The sequence below is a fragment of the Bombus affinis genome, chromosome 4, assembly GCF_024516045.1.
Source record: "Bombus affinis isolate iyBomAffi1 chromosome 4, iyBomAffi1.2, whole genome shotgun sequence".
Lineage (NCBI taxonomy): Eukaryota > Metazoa > Arthropoda > Insecta > Hymenoptera > Apidae > Bombus > Bombus affinis.
In genome coordinates, this window is record NC_066347.1 from 16,624,432 (window position 1) to 16,649,967 (window position 25,536).

At 35.8% G+C, this 25,536-nt stretch overlaps 1 protein-coding gene across 3 annotated transcripts in view; it reads left to right on the plus strand.

Annotated features, from left to right (window-relative positions):
• The window catches only part of LOC126915496 (eye-specific diacylglycerol kinase), an 80,433-nt gene that overhangs the window by 19,603 nt on the left and 35,294 nt on the right, over positions 1-25,536 (plus strand). For all 3 annotated transcript variants that reach the window (XR_007710216.1, XR_007710215.1, XM_050720204.1), the window contains exons 3-5: positions 20,036-20,709; positions 23,242-23,636; positions 24,546-24,928. Coding sequence is in view for 1 of the 3 variants with exons in the window: in XM_050720204.1 (XP_050576161.1) it covers positions 20,036-20,709; positions 23,242-23,636; positions 24,546-24,928 (1,452 nt within the window). In the remaining 2 variants the exon portion in view is untranslated. The remainder of the gene's footprint in view (positions 1-20,035; positions 20,710-23,241; positions 23,637-24,545; positions 24,929-25,536) is intronic.

Here is a 25,536-nt window from a genome sequence, read left to right on the forward strand (position 1 = left end):
AAATACTGCCAATAAAATTATGAATGCAAATTATTCAACTGCATCTATTTGTATCGCTAATTATTTCATCGAAAGGAACTTTACTGTCGGACGGTGAAGGCCAGATCGTTTCTGTACTTGTGCATGCAGTATGTGCTCCACATTTATTTGCTTCAAATTTACTTCTACGGAATTATACAATTCAACGAGTCTTCTAAATTTCGAGAAGTTAATATATTTTGTTCTCTTATTCAGAGAAATAGAATCTCGTTATTTCGTAAAAATAATGAAAAGTATAACATTTGTTCGATTTAATCCATTTGACGATCAGACAGATTATATCGCTTAATGTTTACGTTTACGTTTGAATTAGATTTCAATAAATTTTCATTTAATTAATACGTATTAGTAGTACGTTTGAACAAATGAAAGATCCAATCTAATCTTTTTGATCAATTTTGGACGTTAAGAGGATTAAACTGAAAATACGTTAAACGTTAATAATTTTTCGTGAAAAAAGAGCAGTCATACAGGCAAAATTGGGAAAGTCACCAAAGTGCGTAATTACGTGTCGTTAATTTACGTATCACGCAGGACTAAAAAGTCTCTTTAGTTGCTATTACGTTTAATTGGTATAAAGTAAAATATTCTACGTTCGTGTCGACAGTTATCCGATATCCATTAGGCGAGGCTGAATACTATCGATAAATATTATATTTATTACATTTATTATAGAACCACATTGGGAAGGTAGAGTATCGTCTGAAAAATTGATCTGGTTCTGTCATTTCGATTCCTAAGAATGGTTCTACCAAAAGTTGATGCGACGAAATTGGAATATCATGACAAGAACTGATCGCCTTTACGTCACGACTATTCCCAACGAGGATCTACATACATAGTTTTCATTTACGTGATATCTTTCATCCGTGAATTATTGCGAATGGCATTAAGAGAGGAGAAGAAAAAAGAGACTTACGTAACGAGAACTACGTCACTTTGTCGCACACCGTTTGTTCACTTATTAAAACCATCTTTCTCGCAGAATAAAATCGTAATTAATATGATTGAACCATGACAAAGAACGATAGTTATTCTCTGTTCTATCTTTATTTACGAATGGCCACTATGATATACATTCGATGAAGTTGCTGCTCTAACTATATTAAATTTCATTGTAAAAGAAGGGAGAATATATTATTTGCCAACTGGGTTGATATTTCATTAAAAACAATAGAAGCCCTGTCAATCACACGGTTCAAAGTTAATAAAAGCACATTGATTTTAATTCATGTGGATTTTGATCTTTGCAACGTATAAATATGGTATATCGTGTATCTCGTACAAGTACAAACATACAGAATATGAAATTTTTCTCTGAATAAATTAATTATTATTAGGTGATCTCATAAGTGATACGGTGGTTTTTCGCATATTAGATTGTCGCGTATTCTCGATGATTGTTCTCGAAAGCGATGAATGTCCCTTTATTTTTATAACACTTCTACTTTCCCATTAAGATTTTTATACGAGTTTCATAAAAGCCCGATAGTAGCTTCCATTGTTTCTAACTCAACTCTCAGAAAAGCCTCGTTGTAATACGACGAGTTAACTCGTATCTTCAAATTATTTATTTATAATTCTCAATGAGAATTGATTGTAAAGTACACCCAAATAAAAAAAAAAATATCTTCAAATTAATTTCTACGGCAAAGTGTATCGTATCGTTCGATTCTAACAACGCAATCCAAAATTCTTAATGAAATACGATTCAATCAGCGACTGTCTTCGATTCTCGATTATTGGTGTATTTGTAAGACGGAATTTTTACGTAATGCGATTCAATTAAAATGTTACAGTTGCGATTTGATAAACAATTCTTATGTTTCTAACGTTACAACATGGACTTCTGCGAATAGAGAACGGACTTTGCAACTTTTGTGATAAATTGTTTCCTTTACAAGCGAATAATGTTCGTGAATTCAGTTATTACTGTCTGTCGAGCAAAACCGTGGCGCACGAGATCTTTTTTTCCGACAAAACTTTTAAAAAGCATTTCTCTAGTGTTTGCAGAAACTTTTTTACCCGCAACCAGAATTTTATTTCGCTCGCGGACGCTCCGACAAAGTTTCATACGGATCATCTTATCCCGTTATAATATTCAGAATATTCTCGATCATTCTCTATAGTTTTTATCCAAGACGATGTACGCGTATACATTTGTTTAATGAAAATAATTAACAAATTTTTCAAAGTTTGCTTCATGTAATAAATTTCATGGCAAGGTATAAAGTTTAGTAATATCCAACGTTACAGTAAAATAGAATTATAAAGTTTGATAAAATTTATAATTAACAACACGACATATTAAACGCGTGATATACATTTTATTTTTCAATTTTAGCTATGTTTTTATGTATTTATATAATCTTACGTGTAACGCAAAAGAACGTATCTAAAATTCAAAAATAAAATGTACAGAAAAATTCCCATGTGAGAGACACGTATCGGTACTAGAGCTATCGGCGATTATAGTGAAGCATTTGTACCAAAAAAAAAAAAAAAAGAAAAAAGAAGAAGAGCAAAGTGGGAGGGGAAGATACATGGAAAAAATATGTAATACTTTTTTGTAGATTTTTATTCGAGTATTCTACGAAATCAATGGGATGCAAAATTCAGAAAGCCACCGTTACAAATTTCTAAAATTTCTATGAAAAATTACGAGTCGGTTATTTTGATTATTTTAACAGTTATAGCGTTAACAATATGTGGATTGTGGATTTTTATGCATTTATAGGAAGTCTAAGTTTGAAACTAAAAATAGCAGATAATAGATACACATATCAGATCGTTCTACAGTTAATGTCTTTTGTTTTACATCTTCAATTCCCAAGACTGTTGAAATTTATACTTACCAATTAGGGAGATTTCTAATTATTATAAAAAAAAATAGCAATCGATGTAACAATGATCCGGAGAAAATTCTCTCTCGCGCAAAAATATATAACACACGCAAAATTGGTTACGATATTAAATGGACGATACAAATTTCTGTCATGAAAATTAGAGCCTGTTTTTCAATTGTGTCGATAAAAATACAAATTTTCATAGACGTTCGTAGAGACTAGTGAAAAAATTGTTAAAAATATTTGGTTTCTCTTTCTGTATCGAAATTAATTCTCACAAAATTTAAGGAACGTCTTTATCCTTTCTGCAGATAATGATCCGTGTTATCTATGTTTCTATTCTAAAGATATCGGAAAGGAAGATGATATCAGAAATATATGACAGAGGAGAAAGTATTTCATTGAAGCGAAATATACGTTGAAACAAAAGACGTTGTGAGTGTAAACGAGTGGAGAAATATGGGTTGGTGAACATAGTACACATTTCCGTCAAATTAACGAAACTGCGAATAGTTGGGAAGTTTTCAGAAGCCAGCAGAGAATCGTTTCTATGGCACACAATAGCAACTGTAACAAAATGCACTGGTTCGGTCTGATAACGATGCTCTGACGTCGTTTTCACGTACGCATCCATGTTGTTCCCTTTGCGTTGTGTTAATTGAAACACTTTGGTACACGTTCAGAAATCTCTGTCATCGTTAACAATGTTCTGTGCACGGAGAATCTTTGTTGCCTTCTCTGTATGATGTACGCTTGGACACACGCGATCCAATTTGGGCATAATTTGTCAACGTAAATTGTTATGGCTTGACTTTGATTCCTATTATAATATTTCGACGGTAGATACTGCGTAACTTCTCTAGAATTTCGAACAATTATTGGACCGATCTTTGGACAAGTAAACTTTTCAATTGTAATTCTTGAATGCCTAAATTCGACTTTGATCTTCAAGGTTTCGGGTTTAACTATTTCTTGCAGAAGTAATAGAACGAAGAAGAAAAAAGAAAGAGGAAGCGAAGAAAAAGCACGCGGTGCACAAGACAAATAAATTGAAGAGATGAGAAAAGAGACGAGAGAAAGGAGATACGAACGAACAGAAAGTATATCCAATAAAGATGAAAGCGAGAAAGAGAAAAAAGGGCAGGTCTGGAATCGAATGGAAAGCGAGACAAAGAAAGAAACAACGTAATAAGGAAGGGATCAGTTAGGAAGATACAGGGTGGGAGGCAGACATGGAAAAAGCAATGGGCAAGGAAAGACGAAGAACGGAAAAAGTAGAAAGAAATATGAGAAAAAACAGAATGAAATGCTTAAACGTAGATGTTTGATGGTGCGAATGTTAACAACTCTACGCAGTTGGTATATTAGAAAGATTTTTATAAACATCGTTACGTAGCCAAATTCTAAAACTTACTAGCAAAGAGTAAATGTTCTATCGTTATATGATGTATTAGCCTTTTCAAGAATGACTTTATCAGAGTCATTAAAGTACTTTTTTTTCTAAATTAAACAACGTATTAGACTATGGTCACTAATGAAGTATTTGAAGAACGACAGTAGTTACCGTAACAAGCCGTAAAATAAATACCATAATCTGTCGATTATTTTGTCGTATTCGTTGATGTTGGTTTGTTAGAAAACGCATTCGCTGCTAGTTCAGGCCAATTTGCGGTTCAGTTAAGAAAAGAACTAAACGAAAGTATTAGGTCATCCCATAAGTTGGTGCCGTTTTTCGAGCGGTTATACACGTTAAGATTGTTTACATATCTTTCAGTTTTATGAAAAAATGTAATGCCCCTCTCGTTGTACAACTTCTTCCCATTTTTCATTATTCCGTCTCGATAAAAGTTCTCTTGTTTTTCTTTAAAATATGAAATGTATACACAAAGGTCGGCACGAACTTATGGGATGACCTAATACGTACATACGTATGTGAGAATCCCTCAGCAAGTAGAATTTGTACTAAAGTTAGAATCTCGAAACGTTCCGTGACTCTTACGTAGATGAAACGTCAAAGCATAAGCAGCTGAATATCATCGGTAGGAAAATTGCACGTTTCAAAGAACACGACAAAGACGTTTCGAAACGATATTAAACCGTTTAAATTTCGACGTTTCGCTGGAAATTCTACATCGGCGTGCGAATAAACTCGACGAATCGACACACCTATAGGAAAACGAATCGATAGAAGTCGACCACCGTGACGAAACAATCGAACACCAAAATGGGAACTTGAAAACTAAATTGCACGAGACGAATTGTACATGGCGAACTTTTTCTATTATAGTGGCGCGAATGTTTCTCGGCTAAACCTGCGAGGTGTTCGAAGGCCGTTTACACGTTGGCTGATTTAATTTGGATAGTTTTCAAAGCAGCCATAAATTTCATCTAACGCAACGAACATCGATGTAGAAGTACGGGCCGCTAAACTTCCATTTGGCTGTCAATGATTTATGTTCTGTTCGCGTGGTATATCGTCGCGAAGGATGCACGAGGTTTTAACAGGCTATTCATCGAAATCGAACGGCGTATCGTCGAAACAGGAAATTAACTGGCGGTGGGAAACACTTGAGTCCAGGTACATGCTCATCCTCTTCCCGTGTTCTGTGTTTCATAGCTGGTTTTCGTTCGCTCGCTCTTCATCCGAATTAAAAGCGAAACGACGCGGATGTTCACGTCGCTGGAAAATTCTTTGTGCGGTTGCTCGTTGTTGATAACAGACAGAGCCGTACAATTATGTTATTTAATTAGGTTAGATGTGTCGGTTATGTACGTAAATGTGTAGACGTAAGTCGCATCGTTAAAGTTTATTTTCGAACTTGATTTCAATTTTTTCGTCATTCTGTATCCGCAATAATTTACGCAAACAGTTAATAGAAAAAAGAAAAAGAATATATATATATTTCTTTATTTTCAAGTGGCATACTACATATTAGGTGATTAAATCGAAGCGCAACGAAGTCGAGAACACGTGAACGCGTGGTAGGAAACGATCCATTATATCGGTCCGTTTATATTATACATGTATAGTCGCTAGCAATGAGTGCTATTGTACAATAATCTCGTGCAATTGTTATCGCAAATACGATTTCACACGCTAAATCACGGGATGAATCGATTAAATGTTACTATAATCGTTTTCTCGTTATTACGTTAAATACTCGTCGGTTCAATAACGAGTAAATAATTACCGTTTATCATCTGTTCGATAACATATTCGCTTATCGTTCTGGAGGAAACGTCCCGTGATTTGTCGTTTCGCATTGTATTCCGAGTTATTCGTTTATCGAACACGCTATGAAAACGGAATAAAAAAGAAAAAAAGAAATAGAAGAAAAGGAAGAAAGAAGAGAAAACAGATAAAATTGAACAGGCGAAATAAATGAAATAATAAAAAAAAAGAGCGGAAGAAAAAATGAAACAAAAAAGGGAGGTGACGAAAGTCATCGCTTTTTAACGTGTCAGCACGTTCGAATATCCTATTTTGTGGTAATTCGTTCGCAGGTTGGAAACACGGCCGCGAGAAAAGAAGCGAGAGACGTTAAAACAGCTTTTAATTACTTTTTTGACACACTATTTTTAGCGGACCGACTTCTTCTCACTTTGTCTCTATGCAAACGACGGAAAACATTTTATCAGACTTCCTCCCTACGTTTCCTACGTATTTGTTGAATTTTAATGATTGTTTCATTCAGAAACACAGGAGGCGCAATCTTAGAACCATCCTGTTAATTATTCTCTCGGTGTTCTTTCATTCTTTTTCTTTTTTTCGTCTTTCATCTTGGCTTCGTTGTATAAATGTTATTATACTCCCCGCGGTTTGTTCTTTATCTGTGTTAGTTTTTAAGAACACGGTGCATGATTTCCGGACTAAATGTTATCTTCTTATTACACGCTTCTATTGTTCCATTTAGTCGAATGACTTTGGAAAGGATAACTAAGGGAGAAATCGTTGGGAAGCAGATATTTTTCCACGATATTTCGTATCGAAGTTTCGAAGATCCTTCTAATATGTATTTAACGTTGATGAAATTAGCTTTGATTGGAAAATTTGATTTCGAATCGATTACTTTTCTTTATGGATTGAAAAAAGAATTTCACCCTGGACAATACAGTGAAATATTTTCTTGTGTCTTTTCTCGTTGGGGAGAATCGTTAGAGTATCTTTGATATTTCTTCTCTTATCATTCGATATATGATTTTTATGTAGTTATTATTATTACTATAGATAATAACAACTCGAGATATATATCTTTGTATCTTTTTCTAGTTGTACGTTTTTTATTGATTCTTTCACACTTACTTTATAGAGAAACGTTTTATTTTTATAATTTGCGCGCGATGTGAACTATTTATTTTCAATTTAATATCATCATTCTGTGTAAAATAAAATATTTGCAAAATTTCAGCGTATTCAAAGAGGGCAGAACTTTTTGAGCAAAAGTATATCTTGAATCTGTAAAGAAAATATAATTTCAATTAAATTGTCAGAAGCATTTGTATTTATTTATAGGCTATAATTATAGACATAATTCTATTTATACGCGTGACAATTTTTCACATCATCGGCGATATTCTCAGAATATCAACATCGATATTTCAGCGAAACGATATAAACCAGGCCCCCTGTCCAATGACGAATTCATGTAAGTGTCTGAAGCAAATGTTCAGACCGTAAGTTCCAAGTACGTGTATAGCATAGAGAAGCATGTAGAACACGAAATGCTATTTAACATGACTGATTTAGGTAGAGTCGAGGAAGTTGGATGGCAGAAAGGTAGGCAGCTGTACGGTGTTTCCTGAGAACAATGATCAATTAGGATTACTCTAGCAGGTAAACGTTACGGAGTTTGCAGTTCTGACATGAAGTTATGACCCAAATTCATTTTACTACTTACAAAGAATCATCTTATTTTCTCAAAGTAACTTCGGTCCATAAAATACAACGTTCTTGAGCTTCGAGATTTGGCTCATCTTATTTTTCTATTATTAAAAATACATTCCAAGTTCAAAGAAAGAAAAAGAGAAAAATATGTAAGGATCGTTGTTGTTACGCATGATTTCCTATTGCAATTTTCTAGCAAATCTTTTCGTGAAATATTCAGACTAAAATTGGGACATGGAATATCGAAGGCCGCAACAGGCTTAAAAATAAAACACGTTACGCGATAAATCACATCATTCCTCTTCTCATCTTTCACTTTCGCCTTAGACAATGATTAGTTACAGCCAATAGTTTCAGTAAACCGATGCTCGTTAAAAGTTGACGACATTCGTTACCCACACGTCCCTTTTTCCTCTTAATCCTTCGCACGGTGTCGTAAAACGGCTCTACCTTCAACATGTAGCAGCGTAGAAGGTACTGCAAGCGAATAATCGTAAAAACCAAGGAGTAAAAGCATAGGAAGAAATGTCCGGCATGTTTCCCAAAGATACGACTATTTGGTGCGAGAATAAAAACGCGACGTAGCCCGACATGAAAAATAATGTGCGCGGTACTGACGTGCCACGATGGACAGTAGTTGGAAGTGGTCGATAGAAGAGGGCGAAGAAAAAGAATAATACCGCCGAGCTTCGTTTCTAGGATTGAACCTCTGGACAGCTATATATTCGAAAATATATACGAATTATCGTCTGTTGAGTGTTAATGAAAAAAAAAAGAAAAAAGAAAAAATACATCTAGTATATATCTATAATATTTTATATATAAGGTATAGATTATATGTATAGACGCATACGTATATGATCAATCATCATAAGTATACATATATCCACCCACCACACTCGACTTTTTAACATGTAATATTTCATTCCATTCTCTTTTTTTTCTGTCGTATAGCAATTATGAATTTCTAGAAATATTGCCTTCTACCATATCGATAGAAGAATAATTGTTCTGCTGTTGATCTCAATTTTCCGTACGATATGACCATGCTGTTTTGTTACATTGCTAATGAACAATATTTCTTGTAAAATATAAATGTTTTCTGTGATATGTTTTCAAGTATTTTCGTGAACCGCTGCATATTATACGTACGTTGTGTATTCATTGATTCATCCTTATCCTGTATGCAGTTGACTATATAAATATATGATAAAATATGCATTTAGCCGGATGAAACAGAATGATCATGGAACGCGTCAATTTTTCTGCCAGTCAGTCGTCCTCGTTTCAACAACTGTACCAATGATTGGAAATAGTTTGGCGAGACACGGAGTTCGACTACGTACATTTTTTATCGGTGATATCATTTTTAGACAAAGACGTTGGCAATGAGTGAAACATTAATGGGAACGATTCTCGTTAGGAGCAAACGCAAAGGGAGAGAGAGAGAGAGAGAGAGAGAGAGAGGAGAGGGAGTTGTCTCACAGTTCCATGTTTATTTCGTGCGTTTCCTTTTGCTTTTACGAGCAACGCTGCTCTTAGAGATCGGACCGTGCGTCATTTCATCACGCAGATATATCCTTCCCTAGAATATTTCTTTCCTTTCTCCGTTTTTTCTTTCTCGTCTAAATCTGGAAATTCAACCAGAGAAATGAAATTCTTTTTTTACCCGCTGGAGTTCGATATTGCTTTTATGATATTTTGAGAAATTGTAGGTCAAAAGTATAAAAAGGGCGATGCGTATTTATTCGTGTTGCCATCTTTCGACGTAATGTTCTTTTAAATTTGATTGAGATAACGAGGGGAACATGCCAGAAAACATCGTAATTAAGAATTTTTAATTAAGTGCCGCAGTTTCGCCCGAACCGAAAACGAGCACAGTTGATGCTTACGACTGGCTTAATTACGTAATTTAATTGCGTTGAATAATAAATGAATTACTTCCTAATGAATTGCATGATTTTGAAGCGTCTAAGCATTACGATCTTATAGCCACTATAATGATTTCTATAATTATAGACAAACGTATAACTATGTACACGGCTATATACAAATTTAATTAGTGAAGCTATAAGTGGTCGGTTTCATATACACAATTGCATTATTAATTTTCTATGTTCATTAATTTTCTATATACATTCCGAGTATAAAAAAACGCAAGCTAGTTTAGAGTATGCGAGCAAAGATTCTTTGTGACGATCATTTAACACGTAATTTTTCTTGTCAAAGGTAATCGGTATTATGACCAGTGTTATCGATAGTATAATAAACGATTGATGGGATATAAAGGTTTATAAATTGTGTATCCTCGCAACATGTTTGCGACGCAACGTTTCCGAGTTCTTTGACTCATCGGTTTCATTCAAACACGTTATATCATTAACGTAATGCGGCTCATTGATTTTACGCCTCTATCGAATCAATTATAGCGTAGATATTAATTGATTTCTGGGAATGTATAGGCAGTGTCTATTTTAATTCTCATGCGATGGACGAAAATAAACATTCAGCCCTTAAGCAATCGCCATATAGGATTACAAAGACATTATTTTGGCCTTCTTTCATTTTTCAGCGTAACGCTATAACAACGCAGAGTATGTTTTAACAAACATATAATACCATAATTTTAACAGTAGGCTACATCACGCAAAATAAAAGCTGGTGGAACAAAAGGATTTTTCCTGAAACTTTACACTTTTCAATAATTTGGTCATCATTGACATTCTAATTAATTTTGAATACATTTACAGATTATAGGTACGATCGTTGATACACTTGCATTTTGTATGAATCTGCCTGGTAACTTAGTATTTGTATTATGAAAGAAATAGAAACATGCCATTATCTATTCTTCTTATTACTATTGCATGGCCTGCTTCTTTTGTTTGTACACGTTGTACCTACATCCTATTGATATAGTACTCTACCTAAAGATAATCCCGTCGTCACTTAATCACAGACCCTGAAAAACATGTCAGTGAAAAGTTAAAAAAATTAAACTTGCCACGAAACTATTTTTTCTTGCATATTCGTATTTACCGGGTTGGCAATTAAGTGATAGCGGATTTTGTCATTAGGCGATATTGACAAAATCCGCAACCACTTAGTTGCCAATTCACTTAAATTGCACGTGAAGTATATTCTTTTTTTTACAAGTAAAGAAAATGTTTAAGCTCCTAATTACTTCGAAATGAAATACCTTACTTGAGTATGCGGAAAATATTTAGCTATATATCACAAACCGGTAGTTTGGACGTTAATTTACCTCTCTTATTCCAACAAATACGCTAATAATCTTAAAATTCAAGCAACGAAATTTAGGACAAATAATGATTTCCTTACATTTATACATCGTTTGGCCGGGCTACTTGAAAAGTTGATAATCCTGATTTGGAGCGTGATTTAATATTCCCTGATGAATACATTTATTTAGCCAACGCTTTAAAAAATGAATCTTAACTGCAGGACGATGATGTAGCAACGAGGAAAATTAAGCGAGGCTACTACCATTCTATGTGTGTTAATAACGGAAATTGGCAATTTACGAAACCTCTTTGTTCAGGTATAAAAAGAAAATTATCGGGCGAGCCTTGGCCACAGGGTAGCAACGAGGTCGAGAGAGGGATGGTAGAGGCTGTAATTTTCCGCGTGGCATCTACCACGATAAATATTTTTGCAGCTAGTATGCATGGTAGGAAATTGGATATATATGTCGGCGACTGAAAATTTTGCGTATCATCTGTACTGGATTGCTGTGATTCGTGAATTTATTAAAAAGATTATAACGTTTGTCCGCCTCGTTGAAATTAAATTTTTTACGCGCGACTCTAAAGACAGAAAAATTCATTGAAATCATCTTCCCATAAGGAAAGATCGTAATTTTTAATAATACGTTTCTCTGTTGTAGATACATGAATTTTATATCATATTTTTAATCTTCTTGGAATAAGTTTTCAACATTTAACGCAGCAATTATTGTCACGTTTTTGCACGAAACCAGTAGGGACGGTCTTGAAAATTCATAGTAAAATTTTCTAAACTGATACGGATATTATATGTCAACCATTTCCTCTAGCGTATCCCATTTATAATATTCCTATAAAAGAAAAGATTCAGTTACATCATTTTTCCATTGAGCTTCCTTGATTGAAAAATCTGGAATAAGGAAACACTATCGTAGTAAATTAAACGAGATTTGCGGTAGTAACGTTTCCATAATAGCCTTAAAGTACAGATTGTTGCACATAATTTTCGCTAATCGTATTTGGTTGGTTTAGTTTGTCAGGATTAAGTTTCCTAATGGAAAGAGGATCCTGTCCTTTGTCTTCCTTAAGAAAAAGAAACAGTATGAAAATAAACGCGTTACGTAACGGAATTTGTAGAACAAACTGTTTGCAAGGAAATTATTGAAAAAAGGAAAAGTATGCCAAGGTGGCGTGCGATCAGAGCGTCGTTTAAATTCGAGTTTGCATAAAATATGAGTATCGTATCGCCGTAATTTTCGATGCAGCCTGACGAAGAGAAACGCGCATAGATTTTTGACCGGTGCAAAAAAAGCTCGTTCACGGCAACAACACCGTTTTCGGTGTAAAATTGCCTATAATCGACGAAGACCGCTCTTGGTAACACCCAGACCGAAACATTTCTGTTTCCAACTATGCAGCAGTTTCGAATTTGTTCCTATGTGAAATCCTATGTGAATGGCGTAACCAGGTTTTGTGAAATTTGAAACCTGCGACATGCGTCCGTGTACAAGGTGTTTCATACAAAATGAGTATCTCTAAACTTTAGCCGTGGGTTTTATACGTCTCGATTTGACGAGAAAACATCATGCGTGAAAAAAGTCAAACTAGAACTGTTTTCATTTTGAAAGTAACAGTGTCAATCTTTTTGATTGACAATGAAGGTTTTCAACCAGGTTATATGTATATTAGCGTAGGCAAAACTGATGGAAGTTATATGGTTTCACAGTACATAGAAAGTACTATGGTTTATGAAAATTCATATTTTTATAAACGAAATCACACACGTAGATAAACGAACTATACGTGGTTTGTTTTATGATCTGCATATTATATAGGGCACGTACTTTGGATATTTTCTGTATTTTTGCGCATTAAAATTTTTCATAAATGCTTCAACGTTCTTAAGTCTAGTCATATCGCAGAACAGTCTTTAATTATTTCTACAAGCTACCAGTCGTACGATTATATAGAATAATTAATTATAGGAATATTTGTAAACAATTATCTCTATTTTAAAAATTGTTTTCTTCCATAGTTTCATACTACAATTTATCACAAGAAATATCGGGAAAAGGTTGGTTTAAAAATTCCTAAACAATTTTCACAATCTCTGTTACACACAGAATGGATTTTGTTCTTGATAGTTCTAAAGCATTTTCGTAATAACACCAAGGGTATCGTAATTCAGAATCTCTGGATATTGTGATAAATATAACAGTAGTATAGCGATCCGAAATTGGAAGAACGCGTTTGCGTCTCGCGGGGGATGATTTTTCTGATTTGTGTCGACACGACCTTTTGTTCCGCGTATTTCCCAGCATTCTACGTTCATGAAATATGTAACTTTCTGACTTTGCCCGTTATTCTTATTTCCCTGCTGTTTATATGTTCATGTTTGCTTCTTAGCTTCATCAAGTAGCTACCGTCCATGCTTCTACGATACTAATTTTATTGCCTCTCGTCGTTTCTTTCATTTCTTCCACTCGAATCGAATACTCGCTGGATATAACATCCGTTGGAATTGTATCATCCATTTCGTCATTATTTATACAACGGCCACTCTGATAAGATTAAGTCAACGATGAATCATACCTTTCGATGATTTATCTCGCATCATTTCCATTGATGCACCCGTATGAATGAAACGAGAAATTAATTGAAAGATTTAATTAAAACGGATGATATTCGATTTTCGTTTTTGCAATTACTAAAATCGTACAAGTGTTCTTGTTAACTTTCATTGACTCTGTAACCATAACTCTAACCGACTGATCGTATGTACTCGTTAAGAGTTAAGTTTCTGATAAAAGTGGAGACTTAGTAGATGGAACGCGCAATAACACGAATCACAGTACCCGTCGTTCCAAACCGAAGAACTTTTTCCTCTTTTTTTTTGCACTTTTCTGTACCTGTAAAAGTAACGAAGATATTAAAACAGACAAAATAAACAAAACACCCTGTATATCAGATTTCACGTTTTCATTAAAATATGGTATTCGATACGTTCACGTTTAACACGCGTTCATGATATTCATTCTCTACGTTACATACACCGATAAATAATATTTTCGTAAAATTTCTGTCTATGGTATTTTCGAATTTTGTATGCGTACGCCGTATGAATTATAATGAAATCTTTTCGCAATCTCGCGATTTTTACGACAAGTCGGGGTTACAGGTACGTATATATGTACATGTACAGACCAGCATATAGCTCGTAAGATTTTAGACGAATTTCATGATACCGCGTGTCCGTCATATTTAACAAGAATCCAAAATCAATTTCCATCGCATGCATGCGAGCGTGGTAACGTCTGGTTAACAGGACCAAATGGAAGCTTTCCTCCTAACTAAGTAAACAAGCATTATTTGCATTAAATTATACTTAACGTGCTTCAAAGTATGTTTAAACTTGTCGCGGGGCATGATATTTATCGTTGCCGAGATTCCAACGATCGATACACATTACGCGCGAGCATACTTCCGCCGTAGCGACGAGTGACTTCCTGCTTCTTCCGTTGAAAATTAATCTTGAATTTTTCAAACGATTTCGATCGTCGTTCTTTTATCGATCAGGTAAATATTTCTATTCGCTTGCTTCCTTTAGGATCGTACCACGTTACATTATCTGACACAAATGTGTCTTAATTTCTCTATTTAATCACCCGCTGTATTTATTTGTTTATTTAATATCGCTGCACGCCTTTCGTTTATTTATTCGTGAAACGTTTTCTTCCTGGTTCGTACGATTGGAGTCGTACGACAAAAATAAACTTTGATTTCATACTTTTCGTGTACCTGGACATTTTTCTCCCCTTTCAAATGATCAATCAAATCGATGAAATATTTTTGGGATAAAGAACAATTAGTGTAGAAGAAAGATAAGTACAACATGTTTTTCCTAAGATGTATTGTAAAACATATTGAGTAATCATCACCTATTAATATATAAAATAATAAATTTATCAGATTGTTTGGAAGGTTGGTAGTAAAATTTAAAAAAAGATTGAAGAATTAGTGTAACGTCTATCGAGATTCATAGAATGAGAAATGTCATCAAGCTTAATCAGATTATCATACCATAAAATAAGATATATGTATCTTTTTTTTCGACAACTTTGTATTATTTATCGGACGACTGATCACTGTCGTGATAAACAGGCCGTAACGTTTTATAAATAGCATTATGTATTCTGAAATGTCGGTTTGCGTACATAGCTTGATCGTCGTACGTAGAAGAGTGTCGTTTACTTCAATTGAGAAAGAGGCTGAAGAGCTTCATACGCAAAGGAGCCACGGCTCTGCTTCATTGTTTGGACATTTCCAGGAATATTTTTCCGTGGAAAATTCGCTTCAGTAGTAAAAAAATTGAGGATTTTCGCTTCACTGTGCAGGGTGGAAATGTAAACTTGGAAAGCATATTACATATGTAGAAGTTAATCAAATGGAGATCCGAAAAAATAGATCGGCTACGTTGATGCAGTAAACTATTTTGCGAATTTAACCGTAGCAAGAAAAAAAAGCTTGTATGCATTCCATGTGCATTATTTAAAACGTTTCAAATAACGTTCTAGAATAAAACGGGCGGAAAGTTTCCCCCGTGAAATATTTAATTTATACAGTTTGGTTTAGAGCAGTCGCAATTGGTTGAAACAGGATTTAATTTTTATTTTAACCGGCACATCGGCAACGCGTTGTTTCGAATATGAAAGCAGAACATTTTTTCGAAATTTAAAAAAAGGAAATATCCGACGAAACGTGCTCGTCATATAGATATCATGATAATCAAATTTGTTCCATTTCGTCATATCCGTTTGGCCAGAAAAATTATTCCCATCGTCAAAGGAACGTTGTTCCTTTTTTGAGGAACTTTTTCGAGGTTTTTCCTTTTCGGAAGAGTACGGTGTATCGCGAATAATTTTTTAAGAACGTTCGAACGAGACAAAGCTATTCCAATCATCGAAATACTATGATATATTGCATTCGTCTAATTAATATAATAATAGGCGTATAATTCTTTTTATGGAAATATAAAACAGCATGTTAATCATGACAAATAAACTTGTATCGATCGAAAATTTGCAATATTCTAGGCTTTTGTAGGAAAAATTCACGAGAAGTATTAATGGTAGGAACATAGATTTTAAAGTATTCTTTTGATAGAACAAGATTGGACGTGTTAAGAGGAATTTTCAAAAATCAGTTCCAAAAATTCGTTGCCGGGGAAGGCAGAAAATTTCTCGTGAAAAGGGTCGTAATGGTATTCAGTGAATAACAGGAGGTAGACGTATAATTCAACAGCACTGAATCTCATAAACTCAGAAATCTCTCATAAATCTCATATTACTTTTATTGCACAAGCCAATGCTATTACCAGAAATATTATTTGCTCCAACATTATGTGTTTTTAATGCAAAGTTTCAGAGTATTATTAGTGAGTAATCTGAGAATTTATAATTCTGTAGTTATCTCATACTTCAGGATTCCATTAAATCGTTTCTCAATCTCCAGAAGCTTACTAACTGTGCTATCGTTTGTGGCATGCACAAAGCGAATAGTAATTCTCTTGTATGGTTACCAATATCCTGGAATTTTACAGCTATTGCTCAACCGTGAGACTGTTCACTCGCAGCCGTTCTCTGCCTTCGATATCAGTGATCCACAAATTCCAATTTCGAATCGCATAAAATTCTTTCGTGTCCATTAAACGTCGAATGTGCATGAATCAAAAGAAAGGGAAAAAAGGAATGAAAAAGGGATGAAAAAAGTCGAGTGTGAAGCCAGTACGGACCAATACGACCACGTCGATAATATTCTCGATTTACAGTGTGGGTACTCAATCTTTCGCGAATGCATACCATCAGACTCAAAATTGAAAAATTGCAGTATGTAGCGCGAAGAGGAATATATCTTGTAATCTATGTACAATGCACGAAGCTAAGACTATATGCTTATTATAGTAAGCGTTATTCGACTAGGCTTAACATCTCAAAATTCAACTTTGAACCTGGTACCGAATGATCAAACTTGTACGTTGCAAGGTGCTGTTAGATTTCAATATGATGACTAAATTCGAAGAATGAAAAACTACCGGGTATTTTACGTTCAATAATAATAATAAATATAAATAATAAGAGTAATAAACACGAATTATGATGATTTTAACTGAGAATATTAAGCTTAATCGATAAACTTCTTACCCATTGACGAGAAGGAGCTATATATCCGTAGAAAACTATGGTCATTTAATATATGGATATCGATTGTTTGATTTTGTAAGGAAAATATACGGATGTTTATCTATGGTACACAGAATTTCCATTCCAAAATTCTGATGTGTTCATCTATGTACATTGCTTTCCGTATCTCTTAGCTTTCACGCTATTTGGTCTGATGAATTATTCCAATATCTAGATATCTCTAAGGCGAATATTTTCCCAGCAATAGATATGTTCTTTATACACAAAAGAAAACAGTTATCTGTTATCCTTTACCTGCTGTTACTACTTGTATTTATCAAACGTTTGGCAAATATGTTATTTGAAAACAATTTACTTCTTAAGTAAGATTTTCGAATTACGTTTCAAGCAATTTTATTTCCAACTCGCGTCTTATTTTACTCGGTGTAATTATTTGATCTTTCTACTTGTCGTTTTATTTGGAGTATCTAATTATTTGACCTATTTTCCTTTTCTCTCTACTTTTTTATTTTATTTGGAACAATCGTTTGAACTTTTGAGTCAATATTTTCATGTCAAATATAATGATTCTAGATTCTTCCTTCCAACTGTCGCGTTCAATAATCCCACTTTGGTTGAGAACCTCTGATTTATAGCAGTCCCGATCGACACGGAAAATCGAGTATGAGATCTCGTTTAAGTGCGATTTCCGCGTCGATCGCAGCCAGCAATTTCCATGCGATAAATAAATCTTACGGATCGTCAGCGACGTGCCCGTTTTCCAAGTGGAATCCGAGCATCAGCCGCGTGTACCGGTAACGAAGATTGATTCCGCCTGTGGCCCCAGACTTTGATGAATCGGCGTTCGTTCATCCGCCGAGTTTTCCATTTAAGTTTCACGCTGATCCCTTTAGCCTACCCCTTTCGCCTGTTTTTGCGCTTCGTGAAGACGTTCGGATTGATAACGCGCGACCTTTTACGCTATTAAGATGATCGATCGTCGCGACGTTGAGGTCCATTCTGCTGAACGGCTTAATTTACAGGCTGCTAATTCACATTTGGCTTTTAGGGCACGTGTTCCGACCGCTTGTGTTCGTGCTCGTTTTACAAGTCGCGATCAAGGGTTGAGAAGAGAATAGGAGCAAAAGTACTAAATTAAATGAAATAAAATTTGTCAGAGGTTCTCGATCAATTATAACGAGCAAGCTTTCCAACAGTTGTGGCTAGCAATGTGCATATGAGATAGATACTTTTATAATCATTATTAAAATTATTTCTCGAATAAAAATTTTCGACGGAGGTATGATACGTTCCATTGGATTTACATTTTGCGCTTTTAAAAAGCAATGAATAAAGAAGAGTGGCTGAGAGAGCAAAGGGACGAGAGAGACCCAACGATAGGGCGAGATTTGCCCGCAAATGGTCTCGATCGATCAATCCAATTTGGCCGAAGAATGGTTTGAAGGTGTCTGTGCCATCGAATTCGAGTGGTCTGGCTCTAAGATCTCTTTTTCGATAAAATTACGTCTCTGACGAAGCAATTAACCGGTACCATATAAAAAAGGACGGAGAAGAAAGAGAAGAAGAAGAAAATATCGTATCCTCGGATGGTGTAGAAAAAAACGCATAGACTCGTCTCTTCTTTTCCTTTCTTCCTCTCTCTCTTCTTTTCTGTACAAATTGCCCCACTCACAGAGAAGATCGTGGCACGTTTCGGGTGACTCATGTAGGTCAATATAAACCGTGACGGCTGAGCAATATCGGAAGGAAGAAAGTTTTTCTTTGAGAGGAACTGAAACGACGGAGAAGAGGTTCGATGAGGGTCTGTCGACCAGCCTTGACCCTCTACAACCTCTACCGACGCTCCTCTACTCGACCGCGTTTCTCTCGTCGAGAATCGTCACAATTTTAAAGCGCTGTTCGTACATAGTTTATTCAAGCCTATCGGCGAACGATAGAGCTTGATGGTTTTTGTTTGACCTCAATGATCATCGTTTTGTCCCTTTGATCATCGTGTAGACAATGGAAACCGATGAACCTTCTAAATCGTTTGAAAGGTGGCGAACAGGATGACGTGATTTATACGTGCACCATGAATTCCGTGAATCCGCTGTCATCTTCTGTCTTTCCACCCTCTTTCTTTCGTGTTTCCTTGTTTTCTCCCTCTTCTTTATTTATTTTTGCTTTTTATAGCCACGTAAACGTGTGCAAATTCTGTCAACGTTTCCATTTGGACAGAGGACAGGGACAAGGTTTCATGGAGCACAAAAAATTTCCCAGTTTTTGCATCGTGTTCGTTCATCCTGTGACGTGGCGCATTCATTACATCGATCTCGCGTTCTTGCAATCAACGAACGTGTTTTTGTTACGTACTATGTACAACTGCTATAGATTACTTGGCGAACGAACATTTGCCCTAGTACGTTCCCTTTTCAATTTAATTTCTATTTCTTCGTTTCGCAACTGGAGGAAGAAATTTCCGAGCGCACTGATGCTGTAGAGTATTACGTGAAAATAGGAATAAAGCAAAGAAACAAGGGAAATGGGTAGATTACCGTATTCTCGACACGTAACTTTTATCGATTATGCCATTAAAGAGCCGCTAACGAGGTTCCGACTGTTTTCGAACCCCGTTAAACCGATTTCGCGAGTGCTCCAGCTTTTTTCTCTTTCTTTTTTTTTCGAACAACCCCTACAGACTAAGAGGATTGTACGGAACGTGGATCTTATTTTCCTCCGGTTTTACTATCGTTTACTTCGTTCAACAACGATTTAAAGCGTTATAGACGACCCTGCTGTACCCGAGACATTCTTTAACAGAAAATTTCATTGAAATTGCAGAAACACGGGCCCCGGATGAAATGCGCAGCCTGCAGAGTGGTAGCCCACGCTGTGTGCGCTGTGAATCTGAACTTCGCTTGTAAATCTAGCTTCCGGGATGTCGGGGTCCGCCAGTATCGGGAACAGACGAACACTCACCACCACTGGGTACACCGACGATCACAGAAGGGGAAATGCGCAAATTGCGGCAAGTCGTTCCAATCGAAGCTGAGCTTCACCTCGAAGGAGATTGTCGCGGTGAGCTGCAGCTGGTGCAAGCTGGCCTATCACAACAAAGAAGCGTGCTTCAACGTTCAGAAGATCGGAGAAAACTGCGAGTTAGGTATTCACGCGTCTATCGTAGTGCCGCCATCCTGGATCGTGAAACTCCCCAGGAAGGGCAGTTTCAAGAGTAGCTTGAGAAAATCACCGAGAAAGAAGAAATCTGGAAGCGGTGCTGGCACTGTGTCCAACAGAAAGAAATCGAAAGAAAAGGATAAGGATAAAGAACAGGATAAGGATCAGGGGATGTTATGGGTGGTGAAACCTATACCTACGCCATCTGTGAAACCGGTGCTGGTTTTCATTAACCCAAAATCGGGTGGCAATCAGGGAGCCAAGCTTTTACAGAAGTTCCAGTGGCTGTTGAATCCGAGGCAAGTCTTCGATCTGACCCAGGGCGGACCCAAGATGGGGTAAGTTTATGCACAATAAATAGTTTGACAACTTGGATATATATTTTTATCAACATTAATTTAAACACGTGGAATTTCTATAGCGATCTGTTTCATCCGATTTAAATACGAAGAGTATAGGAATACGGGGTTTTTCTTTTATTTTCCTATTTCTCGTTTAGAGAGAAGCAGCTTTAAGATTTAATATCAGATTGTTGGTACATTCGGTTTTGGAGCTAAGTGTTTGACGTACATTGGAAATGTTGAGAATTTTGGAAATAATAGCCGAAATAATGGTATAGGAAAACTAAATTTACACTTAGAATTTATATTAGAATAATTATATATTTATTTGATAAACGATTTCAAAGATATTCATCGATACACGCTTGCACGTGTCTCAGTACTTTCCTCCATACCCGACTGTTAACTGACTCAACAGTTTACCATACATTAATTTGTTTTCGAGACACCGCGCACACACATACTTCCACACACCGATATTCACACACAAGTATTACTACTACGCAGCTAACCTAGTCTACCACATAAAATTATACGTATCTCAATGGGAAATTTTAAATTACACGCAGGTTTCGATAAAATCGCTAATATATCGGTAATACGATTGTGACGATTTTTGAAATGTATCTACTTGCAATCTTTTCATACGTTCGCATACTATATGCTTCATGTAAATCTTTACGCATTTTGATGTTCCATAAACGAGATATATCCTATAAATATCCGCACTCTAATAAGAGATAAGAGAAGATAAAACGGAGATGGTGGATACGTATATCGATCTGGTACTGTGTTTATTCAAGTGGTAAGATATTTCACGATGTTGTGGAATCGTAAATTGTCAGACATTACCTATAGGTGAACGCATTTGACGTGTATCGCTAATTAAAAATTTATTTTATATCCATCGTTGGTTATTGTAGATGTTTACGATGGGCAACTCTTCTGTCGAACAATTTCTTTATTGTTGCAGTTTATCGACATTTTCTTTTGTCGGAGAAACTAATTTCTTTATTATTTTCTTACGTTGTTTAGTTTCTCATGTTTCAACGACGAATACAATTATTTTAATTAATTTCTTTCGTTTCACTTCATTCGTAGAATATCTACCCTTCGAAGGATCTGTTTTAAAGGGCAGAAAGGAAAGAAATATTTTGCTATTTATATTATGCTATTTTCTATTTCAGCAGTCAGGGTTATGGTAGGGAATTAGGTTAACTGAATGGAAATTCAGTTGAATTAGTTCATTGGTCTTGTCGAAAAGGCGGGAGGGATATTGGAAAATATGACAAATGAACAAGGGATTTAATTAAAGTTGCACTTTCTGGCTCGCAGGCCTAGTTCAATAAAGGTGAAGCTTTTAGAATAAAGGTCGTCGCTACGGTATTATCGGAACTTCCTTCGAAAGTTTATTCAAAAGTTCTAGCGTTTCATTTGGTTGCTTTCACCACGACACAGTAAACAGCATTGTCCACGAATATACCGTAACTTTGTGCATACGATGATCAAAATTTCTCGAAACTTACCTAGCAATCAACTTTCCTGTATTTTTCTAACGAACCACTTGTAACATTTTATCTCGCTATTCATCGAATATCTGAAATTTGTTAATTATGCAAATGAAATTTACTGCATCTGACGATAACGAAAATAGGAACAAGTAGCTTTCTTTTACTTTAACATTAATTTGCAAGCGATATTGTTGTTGAAATTGTATTTGGTATAGGTATGGACAAACATCGTGAAATGTAGTATGCACGTGACGGCGTTATCGTCTTTCGAAATTTGACTTTTCAAATATTTGTGTATTACATTGAATAAAAAGCACGTTACACACAAACATTTGTTACGTCGAGTGAAACGCATTTAATAATGCGTTAAAAATTCTTCAAATATGTATCATATACGGTACAAGCTGCAGCTTGATTTTATTAATCAAGTGTTTGAAAATAAAAGCCATCAATCGGTTAGCTTCATTTTATTTCGAACGATTCGAGATATCCCAGCAGTGAATCAACGAAACCATCCGGACAATATTTTTAATTACCAAATATTCGGTGCTAGGTGATTCGTGATAATCACATTTTGGTTAAGTTGTTTGATTGTATGGTACGGTTTAATTAAATATGTATATTTGTGTGCGCGCCTGCATCCACCTTTATACTCCATGTTATAAAATTATTTATCGCATAATATACGTAGACAATAGAAAATATCCTATAATCCTACAATTTAATCGACTATTGTTGTTAGTATCGACTGTTCAACTATCTTTGTGATCTCTGCGAGGTATATACATATGTACTTGTATTAACCGATCCTTTCTATGTGCAATATGTTTCCAGATTTATTTCGAATTTCACCAATACAATCTTGATAATCGAGTCTCATAACAGCGTAAATAAAATTTTAGTCAGTAAAAGATGTCTACAAACGTTTGAATAGCTTCGCGAACTTGTTCTTATAACGCGAAAGGCAAATAAAGAAGAAACTGTTTCCTCGAAAAAGAAAATATTTCCTCGCTTTCAGGTTGGAATTATTCAAGACAGTTCCTAATCTACGAGTTCTGGCGTGTGGCGGCGACGGTACGGTCGGTTGGGTATTATCGATCCTGGATCAGATCGGCGCATCTCCTCCACCAGCGGTGGGCGTGCTTCCTCTGGGAACCGGAAACGATCTGGCCAGAGCATTAGGATGGGGCGGCGGATACACCGACGAGCCAATTGGGAAGATTTTGACGAATATCGGAGAGAGCGATACGACGTTGTTGGATAGATGGCAACTGGTAGTGGAGAGGAATCCTGATGCGCAAGGCGACGATGATAATGGCAAAGGCAAAGAGAATCTACCTTTGAACGTCGTTAATAATTACTTCTCCCTTGGTGTGGATGCGCACATTGCCCTTGAATTTCACGAAGCTCGAGGTTAGTCTCTAAGGTCTCATCCTGCGGCCCTCCTGAAATAGGTTTTCCCAAGCGGTATGCAACAGTTTGTTTAAATTATTTAGAGACGTTCCGTCGGTACCGTTGAACCGTCGAAGAACCCTGCAAAGTAGTTGGGAACCTGTTGCTATATTTCATGCGAACGTCTTTCACTGAAATGCCATATTTTAGACCCCTAAGTGGCCGTGTGTTTTCTATGTGGATGGGAACGAGAGTGAATGTAGAGTGAGAGGATGTAAGGACGTTTTGAGGGTGAATGGCTGTGAAGGATCGATAGTTTAGGGGTTAGAGGAGTTTTAAGAGAAGATGTGACAGAATTCTTTGCAAGATTTAATCCGTTAACCCAGTTGATCTCTTGGTTAGACGTTTTTAAAACGTCGTTTTAAAAAATTAAAAATTATGAAACGGGAGAATTTTAACTGGTAAGGAAATTGAGTATCTAATTGACAAATTAACTTGATAGATTGGAGTAAAATCCTTACATTGTACATCTTTTTGTTATCAAATATCAAAATTATTTGTAACAAAAGTATATCTATACCTTCCATTGAGCTCGTTCGAATTAAATGGCCATGGTTAAATACAATTAGTTGTCGGATCTGAATATTTCGACTGACATAAATATTTCAGATATTCCGACTGTTACGAATATTTCAAGCACATCGACTGCCAAGTAAAAATATTCTAGTCGAGTCTCAAAATATAAAGTTGCTTAGGAAAGAAAAGAAACAAGTTAGCCAATAAATCTATTTGCGGAGGAGCCTCATTGAAATTCATTGAATATTTCAACCACTATACCAGTCGTAAACGTTATTTCTATAAATGTTAAAAGTTGATCAAATATTTATATGGAAAGACAAAGTAGTATAAAAGTATTCGATTGTTTTGCAGAGGCGCATCCAGAAAGATTTAACTCGCGGCTACGAAACAAAATGTTTTATGGTCAAATGGGTGGTAAGGATCTCGTGCGACGAAAATGGAAGGATCTCTCAGAATTCGTGACGTTGGACTGCGACGGCCAGGATATGACACCGAAATTGAAGGAGCATCGAGTTCACGCTATAGTCTTCTTGAACATTGCCTCGTACGGCGGCGGAACGCATCCTTGGGGTGCTGCGAGTGGAACGAAAGAACCATCGACGGAGGATGGAATGATCGAGGTTGTTGGTTTAACGACGTACCAGCTTCCGCTTCTTCAAGCAGGTGGACACGGCACCTGCATTGCTCAATGTAGCACAGCTAAGCTGGTTACTACAAGGACCATTCCAATGCAGGTAAATTTTCTTCATGGGGAACCTTTTATCCTCAAGTGCTATGATGAAATATCAGGTATCGATACAAGTATTCATTTTCTCACGGGGTCTCCACCTATCTCAATGAAACATATAAATTTCGACTTCTTTATATTATAATTATAATTTTAAGGATCGATCTAATCGAAGATTAGCGAGAGTTTACGTCGTATGTTATTTTGGAGTGATCTTAAAATTATGATAACATTTATCGTTTCTGAGTTATTCCAGGACGCCACGGCGGAGACTAAACTATCACTTGTTACAATAATTTATTATGCTAATATTTCATTAAAAATTGGATATTCGATCATAATACACGAGAGTGATTATTTAAATTTAGGAGATAAGATAAAACAGGAGATAAGAAATTAATCTTTTGTGTATTAGGGAAACTTAAGAAACGCGTAATAAAAAGCTTGGATAATTAAACGGTATGATATAGCGATTTAGTGAGTTTGAGCGAGTAAATAATAGCTTAGCGTGTAATGAAAAAAAAAAAAAAAAAAAAAAATACAGAAGACAAATTGCAAATAAATCAGGCGTCGTGAACATAGGATATACTATATTACATAACCGTCTATGATAAA